Source organism: Solanum dulcamara, chromosome 9 (assembly GCF_947179165.1).
Source record: "Solanum dulcamara chromosome 9, daSolDulc1.2, whole genome shotgun sequence".
In the NCBI taxonomy this organism is placed as follows: Eukaryota; Viridiplantae; Streptophyta; class Magnoliopsida; order Solanales; family Solanaceae; genus Solanum; species Solanum dulcamara.
Window position 1 is genome coordinate 41,008,897 of NC_077245.1, and position 8,302 is coordinate 41,017,198.

Genomic DNA, 8,302 nt, shown 5'->3' on the forward strand with positions numbered 1-8,302 from the left:
CCAGTAACGAGGTGTGGGAGGTTGGGTATAATAGGTTATAAGATGGAGAGGTAGACCAAAGAAAAACTAGGAAAGGTGATAAGACATGACATGACACATATTCATCTAAGGATATGACCTTATATAGGAAGTATGAAGGTCGAGAAGTTGGGTAGAAGGATATTAGGTAGCCGATTGCTGTCATACTTTTATGTGGAGAGGTGGGGGGTCATTTTCCTCTTCTCATCTTCTCCTTATTTAATAATACTAGTTTAGCGGACGTGCTTTGCACATGTGTATTGTGTTATTTAATATGAAATGTATATTTAAAGAATAAATTATTGTGTACATTATATTATTAAGTACAAAACTTTTAAAAAATAAAGTAAATATTTAAGATTAAAAAGTGTAATTAAGGACCAACAACAACAACAACAAGCCCAGTATAGTTCCACTATGTGGGGTCTGAGGAGGGTAGAGTGCACGCAGACCTAACCCCCACCTTGAAAGGTAGGACGGCTGTTTCCGAAAGACCCTCGGCTTAAGAGAGAAGAACAAGAGAGGAGAAACAAGGAAAACAAGGCATAGGTCAGTAGAGCCAAGCATATCGAAAATAATATAAAAATATGAGAAATGAGAGCGAGAAAGTCAAGGTAGGAAAGACCGGAAAGAAAGGAGCATTAACTAATATAGATAAATAGGATACCCAAAGTAAATCGGACCAACAAATATAAGCAGTAATCAAATGTTAATAAACAAATGAGCAAAACTACGACTACTATGGAGAAAAGATAAGCCACCTAGCCCACTATCTTAGTCTGAGTCCTCCACAGCCTCCTATCTAAGGTCATGTCCTCGGTGAGCTGCAACTGTGCCATATCATGTCTAATCACTTCTTTCCAATATTTCTTCGGCCTCCCTTTGCCCCTCCTGAAATCGTCCATAGCCAACCTCTCGCACCTCCGCACTAGAGCATCTGTGTCTCTCCTCTTCACATGCTCAAACCATCTCAGTCTCGCTTCTCTCATCTTGTCCTCCACCGATGCCACTCTCACCTTGTCTCGGATATCTTCATTCCTAATTCTATCCATCCTAGTCTGCCCACACATCCACTGCAGCATTCGCATTTCCGCAACTTTCATCTTCTGAACATGAAGTTTCTTGATTGGCCAACACTCCGCCCGTACAATAGAGTCGGTCTAACCACCACTTTGTAGAACTTGCCTTTGAGTTTTGATGAAACTTTCTTGTCACACAGCACTCCGGAGGCGAGCCTCCATTTCATCCACCTTGCACCAATACGGTGTGAAACATCATCGTCGATATCCCCATCTTCATGAATAATAGACCCAAGATACTTGAAGCTTCTTTTCTTTTGAATGGCCTGGGTACCAAGCCTCACTTCCCCGTCAGCCTCACGCGGCAGGCCACTGAACCTGCACTCCAAGTATTCTATCTTGGTCCTACTCAATTTAAATCCTTTAGACTCCAACGTCTATCTCCAGCCCTCCAGCTTGTCGTTAACTCCGTTGCGAGTCTCGTCAATTAGGACTATGTCATCCGCGAACAACATACACCAAGGCACCTCACCTTGTATTTGTCTTGTCAATTGATCCATCACTAGGGCAAATAGAAATGGGCTAAGAGCCGATCCCTGGTGCAACCCCATCGTGACAGGAAAGTGCTCCGAGTCCCCTCCTACCGTCCTTACCCTGGTCTTAGCTCCATCGTACATGTCTTTAATCGCTCTAATGTATGCCATAGGTATACATTTCGCCTCCAAGCATCTCCATAGGACCTCTCTTGGCACTTTGTCATAGGCCTTTTCTAGGTCAATGAATATCATGTGTAAGTCCCTCTTTCGCTCCCTATACTGCTCCACCAATCTCCTTACAATATGAATGGCTTCTGTAGTCGAGCGCCCAGCATGAATCCAAACTGGTTCTCTGAAATAGACACACTTCTCCTCACCCCCATTTCCATCACCCTTTCCCACACTTTCATAGTGTGACTTAACAGCTTGATACCTCTATAGTTGTTGCAGCTTTGAATGTCTCCCTTGTTCTTGTACACGGGAATGATTGTACTCCACCTCCATTCTTCCGGCATCTTCGATGTCTTGAAAATGACATTAAACAACGCAGTCAGCCACTCCAATCCTACCCTACCTGCATTCTTCCAAAATTCCCCAGGGATCTCGTCAGGTCCGGTTGCTTTTCCCCTGCACATTCTACGAACAGCTCCCTTAACCTCCTCAACCTTTATTCTCCTACAATACCCAAAGTCGCGATGCCTATCCAAGTGCTCCAAGTCTCCCAACTCAAATTCTGTGTCCCTTCCTTCGTTCAAGAGTTCGTGAAAGTATGACTGCCATTTCTGTCTAATGCGGGATTCCTGTACCAGTACTTGGCCATCCTCGTCCTTGATGTACTTCACTTGATCCAAGTCGCGTGCCTTCCTCTATCTCGCCTTGGCAAGCTTAAATAGCTTCTTATCCCCGCCTCTGTCCTCTAGTTCTGCATAAAGGCGTTCAAAGGCTGCCGTTTTAGCCGCCGAAACTGCCATCTTCGCCTTCTTATTCGCCATCTTATTCGCCATCTTATACTTTTCCCTGTTCATTTGCTTCTCTTCGTCATCCTTGCTATCTATCAACTTTACATATGCCTGCTTCTTTGCTTCTACCTTTCCCTGTACTTCTCCATTCCACCACCAATCCCCTTGGTGCCCACCATGGCGTCCTCGTGAGACCCCCAATACCTCTCTAGCTGTTTCCCTAATGCAGCTGGCCGTCCTATCCCAAATACTGCTCGCATCCCCCTACTATCCCATGCCCCCATAGCCATCAGCTTCTACCCCATCTCTAGGGCACTAGACGGAGTCAAACGACCCCACCTAATCCTCGGTCGGTCATCCACGACCCTCTTCTTCTTCTTCCTTCTTATGTCCAAGTCCATGACCAATAGCTTATGTTGGGTCGTAAGATTCTCACTTGATATGACCTTGCAGTCCTTACAGAGGCTTTTATCATCTTTTCTAAGGAGCAAAAAGTCTATTTGCGTCGCCGCCCTCGAGCTACAAAAGGTTACCAAGTGCTCCTCCTTTTTTGGGAAACTCGAGTTGGCCACCATTAATCCAAAAGCTTTTGCGAAATCCAGGAGTGAGGCTCCTCCACCATTTCTGCACCCGAAGCCAAATCCTCTATGCACCTCGTCATAGCCCGTCGAAATAGACCCAATGTGCCCATTGAAATTTCCTCCTATGAATAGCTTCTCAGTAGGCGGTATACTGACCACCACTTCGTCCAAGTCCTCCCAAAAGCGCCTTTTTATCTCCTCGTCCAACCCCACTTGTGGCATGTAGGCACTAATAATGTTCAAGGTGAGCCCTCCAACGACTAACTTAATCGTCATCATCCTATCATTGATCCTTCTAACCTCTACCACCTGATCTCTAAGCTCGCTATCTACTAAGATTCCTACTCCATTCCTATATCTCGACTTGCCCGAAAACCAAAGTTTGTACCCATCCACCTCCTTAGCTTTAGGTCCTACCCATTTAGTCTCTCGGACGCAAGCTATATTAATCTTCCTCTTCTTAAGAATCTTAACTAACTCTATTGACTTTCCCGATAAAGTCCCAATATTCCAAGACCCTACTCTCAATCTAGAAGCTCCCTCAGCCCCCTTAGCCCCCCCAACCCTGGCCCTCGATCCCAACCGAGAATATGACCCTCGTCTACCATCGCTCACTAAAGTCAGAAAAGCAGATATACGCTACTGAAAGGATACTCTCAGATAAACAAACGATCAATAGTATAGCACAAGTTAGCAATAGTCTAATAGCAGTGAGATAGGTACTTAATTAGGCGCTGCAAGCAATATTTATAAGGCTAAAATATCAGAAATGGGCTATTGGAGGTACCAACTCCAAGTAACTAAAACCTGTTCACTGCCGGAAACACTGTTCACTGCCGGAATCACTGTTCACTCGCCGGGAAACACTGAATACAAATATATGGTTAGCCTCGGAATGCAGAGGCGACCACACTGGGAGAAAAAACGAAGTCGAAAACTGGTCGAAAACTGCCACACGCGCCGGCGCGTGGCGACGCAGATCTGCGGCTTCTGGCGGCGCGTGACAGTGTGTGGCTGAGCAGATCTCAGAGGATCTAACTGGGGTTTGCTCGCCTGAGTGTTCCGCACCTCGTGGTGTTGTTGGTTTTGGCAGCAAGCGCAGAGAAATTGAAGAGAGAGTTCAAAAGCGCAGAGAGAGAACTGAAGTGCATATGATATCAAAAGCCATTGATATCAAAAGTCAAAATTATATTAGTACACAAAATTACACTCTAAACTATAAGATAAAGGAAAAACGAATTATATTATATATGAGTATAATAATAATATAACACTACTACTAATTGTAACAAAATAACAATAACATGAAAGATTATTGTAAAGCAAAAGATGACAATATGAAAGTTGCGATAGAAAAAAATTGGGGATGAGATACCAAAAAGCTAATAACATGATAGTTATACCACTAAATCCATATCACTAAATCATGAAATAATACACTAAATCCATATCACTAAATCATGAAATAATAACTTCTTTTATAGAAGCATTTGCTATATAATTCGTGAAAGAAAAAACTAATTACACAAAGAAAAGAATTTTTTTAATTCAGAAAGGAAATTTAAAGTGGATAAATTTAAGAGAAAATAAGGGAAGTACCTTCATTGCAGTTAAAAAGAATGGTTACATTCAACATTAAACATACACGGACTTAAATCCCAAACTGTGGCATTGGAGGGCGAAGGTTGTTGTTATATGCTTTTTTTGTTTTGGAGTGTTGCTTGGCGTTTATTTCTTAATTTATTTATAAGTTTGAAGAAGGTTATTTAGATTTAAGGATATTTATGGCTAATTGTGATTTTAAAATCTTATTTATTTGTATTAGGGCTTTCATCAAACAAACCTAGTAAAAATATATAATTTCATTTAATTTTTTATTTTGGAGGAAAATAGTAAAAAGACGATAATATCTAAAAGATGGTGTTTTAATGAAGGGCAAACAGTTCAATCAACATTTTAAGGATCTTCATGCTTTTAATATAGTATAGATAGATTAGTTGGTAGTCCCATAGTATCTTATTATTCAATTTACTACTACATATTGCTTAATTTTTCGTGTGTATCTTGCTATTTTATTGCCGTTATTTTCCTTCAATCGTGCTTTGATTACACTTCTTTTGAGTCTAGAGTCGATCTGAAACTTCTCTATCCCACAAAGGTAGGGGTAAGGTCTATATACCTCCTACTTTTTTCAAACCTTACTTGTAGATTTAACTGTGTATGTGTATGTTGGGGATTGGATCTCCTGCAGTATACTTTGCTCCATTTATCTCCGGTTCAGTATTAGATATCTGACATGTGTCACACTTTAAATTTAGTGGACAAGATTTTTTAGTCAAAAAGTATCTTAACCATGGTTAACTTTCCCCCCTCTTTCATCTCCTACGCCTTGGGTGCAAAGAATCCCAAGTTCTTCCCCAATTCCCTCCGTTTCGCCCCCACAAGCTTCCTTCACTTGCTGTATTACCCACTCTTATTATTATCATATTCTCTAGTTAGTTACTAACTAATTGGATTATAAGGATTTGAAAGTGTTCTTCTATTGTGTTATATAGAATAAAGTCAGAAACTGTGAAGGTGCTCTAAATTAGCTACTCCCTACCTTAGTCATCACTAAAGGAGATGTTGTAGTGAAACATGCCATTGAGAGAAAGGGGTTGGTATGATATGATTGGTATGGTATTTGAAATTTCAGTCTAATAATTTTGGTTCAATTTTTAAAATATTATATAATATCAAATTAATTCGATGTATTTTAAGTTTGATTTGTGTATTTTGCGGTATGGTAAATTGATTACGATAATTTTTTCAACTTGGACTTATATATACTCATATAATAGAGAATTATGACTATAAATTTTTAAAAAATGTCTCAATTATATCACATGTTAACACCTTACACATGTACAAATATGTATGCAAAAGAAAGTATAAACACTCCTTTTTAAATCAGTTATACGGAAAAAAATCCCAATCAAAATAAAGTAGTCAAAATTTCAAGGTCTTAACATTTAATTTTGTACTAATACTAGGTTGTATATTTGTTAGTATTTTAATAATATATATGAATTATTTATGTAACTATATAGTTTAGTACAATATTCAATATTTTGATATTTTATTTATAGATACCCAATTCCAAAAGAATTTAAAATGTATACCATATTGTTGAAACCATGATATTTAAAATTTGGGCTCGATATATACAGTATTATGTCCACCCCTATCGAGAAACTCAATTTCTTCCAGGGTGACATTGTTTGGGTTTCTGTGTCATGAGAAGGAAGTATGAAAACTGGCTTTGAAGTTTGAGCCCCCGAGTATAGACAATGAAAAGCCATGAAAACACAATTTTTTTAGCGTTCTCTGCCTGACAAAGCGACGATGCAAGTTGCCATGAAGATCAATGATTAAGTTTGTGGGATTGGTGTATAAACTATGTGTTGATACATATTAAATAATTCCTTATTATTTTGCTTTCAACTGTTAACCCATTTCTTTATGCAATATTTGGTCCGTGATTTGATATCGGAACCTAAGCCATGGTAAGGGTTGCTGGGATCGCTGATATCTAAATCCATGTCTTAACTACAATTAGTTCTTGTGTAGGGTAATGTAAATCCAGCACCATTAAAATTTATATGATACAAGTGGCAGTCATCTAGCAGCCTATTGAGAAAAAATGGAGGAAAACTAAATGGAGGGGATCTCAGTCCAATTGTTCTCTATATTTTGATGATAGTCACTGCAGGTGTTAAAATTTTGTGAATTTATGTTGAAAGGCTATTTTGGACTTGTCAGGGTTCCCCATTACCAACACTGCTTGATGATGATATGACATCCTTAATTGATTTTGGAGTTGGCAATGGATCAACAATTCTTGTGGAAGAAGAGTTAATGTTATAAGAAATATTAAAACTTGCAGTGAATCTTTGTCACGCAATATACTCTTGGAATTTGAGAATATCTTTTTTGACTCTCGTTCTAAGTTTGTGCTCCAAAAATGTTTTCATGAGCAGACTCTCTCCCTCCTTCCCTTTTCATCTCCCTCAAAGGTAATTGTACTAGATTGCAGGATGTTTGGTTGATTTTCTGGCTAATACATGTAGATGATGCTTTTGTGACACTACAATATAACTGTCAGAATTTGCAACACTGTTTTTAAGAAGGGAAAGGACGTAAAAAAAATGGAAGCGGGGAGGCTCAAGTGAATCAAAATGCAAGCTTACTTTGAAATAAGGTGCACGTCCACCAATAATTCCTGATAATTTCAAATAATAAAAATAATTTTCAATTTTCAATTTAGTGAAGATGAAAAATATGACTCAACTTTATATCTAAAATAAAAATCTCAGGTGCTGATTTATGAAGGATAAAATAAAGTAGAAAGATGTCGAGATTGAGAAATAGCAAGAGGATACTCAAAACAAATTCCTTGGTCATTGGCTAGATATGTGCATGATTAAGGGGCAATGCAAGTGTTGTCTTTAACTTTTTAAAGTATGTTGTCTTGGGTAATGTAGTTGTGCCAGTCTGCCAGAGCAGGCAATTGACATGGCCTGTGGGATGACGTGCAATAAGAAATGGGTGAGTGTCAAGGAATTATCACAGGCTGACAATGATAATTGTCGTTTGACAATCAACAAATGTAAAACAAAATATCAAAAGTTGAAGTGTTACATACCTTTCTGTAAGTGTAGCAAAGGAGTATATTTCGTTACTGATTAAGGAGGGAGTCGTCCTCTATAATTACCCTAGATATTAGGCACACGGGCTCAATATATATTACTTTTTGTCTCAATTTATGTGACAAATTGAATTTAGTGTCAACTAAAGTTTTGATTACATTTTTTTCAAATAATATATGTTGCTCCTTCTGGCCGATTTATGTGGCACACATGGAATTAGGAGATTCAACTAAATTTCTTATATGATTTTTAAATATTTTCATTTGTTAATTTATTGGGATTTATAGTACTTTTAATGTAATTTTTAAATAATATATGCTACTCCTTCTATTCCGATTTATGCAACACAAATGAACTCAGCAGAATCACCAAATTTCTTACATGATTTTTAAATATTTTCATTTGTATTGTGATTTATAGTATCTAGTCAAATTTTAAGGGTCAATTAAATCTTTTATATATTTTTTAAATATTTAAAATTGTTAATTATTTTGATTTATA

At 38.3% G+C, this 8,302-nt stretch overlaps 1 protein-coding gene across 2 annotated transcripts in view; it reads left to right on the forward strand.

Annotated features, from left to right (window-relative positions):
• The window catches only part of LOC129904341 (tubulin-folding cofactor E), a 41,187-nt gene extending 33,937 nt beyond the window's left edge, over positions 1-7,250 (forward strand). The window contains exon 15 of one of the 2 annotated variants that reach the window (XM_055979902.1): positions 6,915-7,250. In XM_055979902.1, coding sequence (XP_055835877.1) covers positions 6,915-7,019 — 105 coding nt within the window. In that variant the 3' untranslated portion in view covers positions 7,020-7,250. Of the gene's footprint in view, positions 1-6,722 lie in introns of both variants that reach the window. The other variant, XM_055979903.1, reaches the window with a different exon arrangement.
• Positions 7,251-8,302: the final 1,052 nt, after the last annotated feature.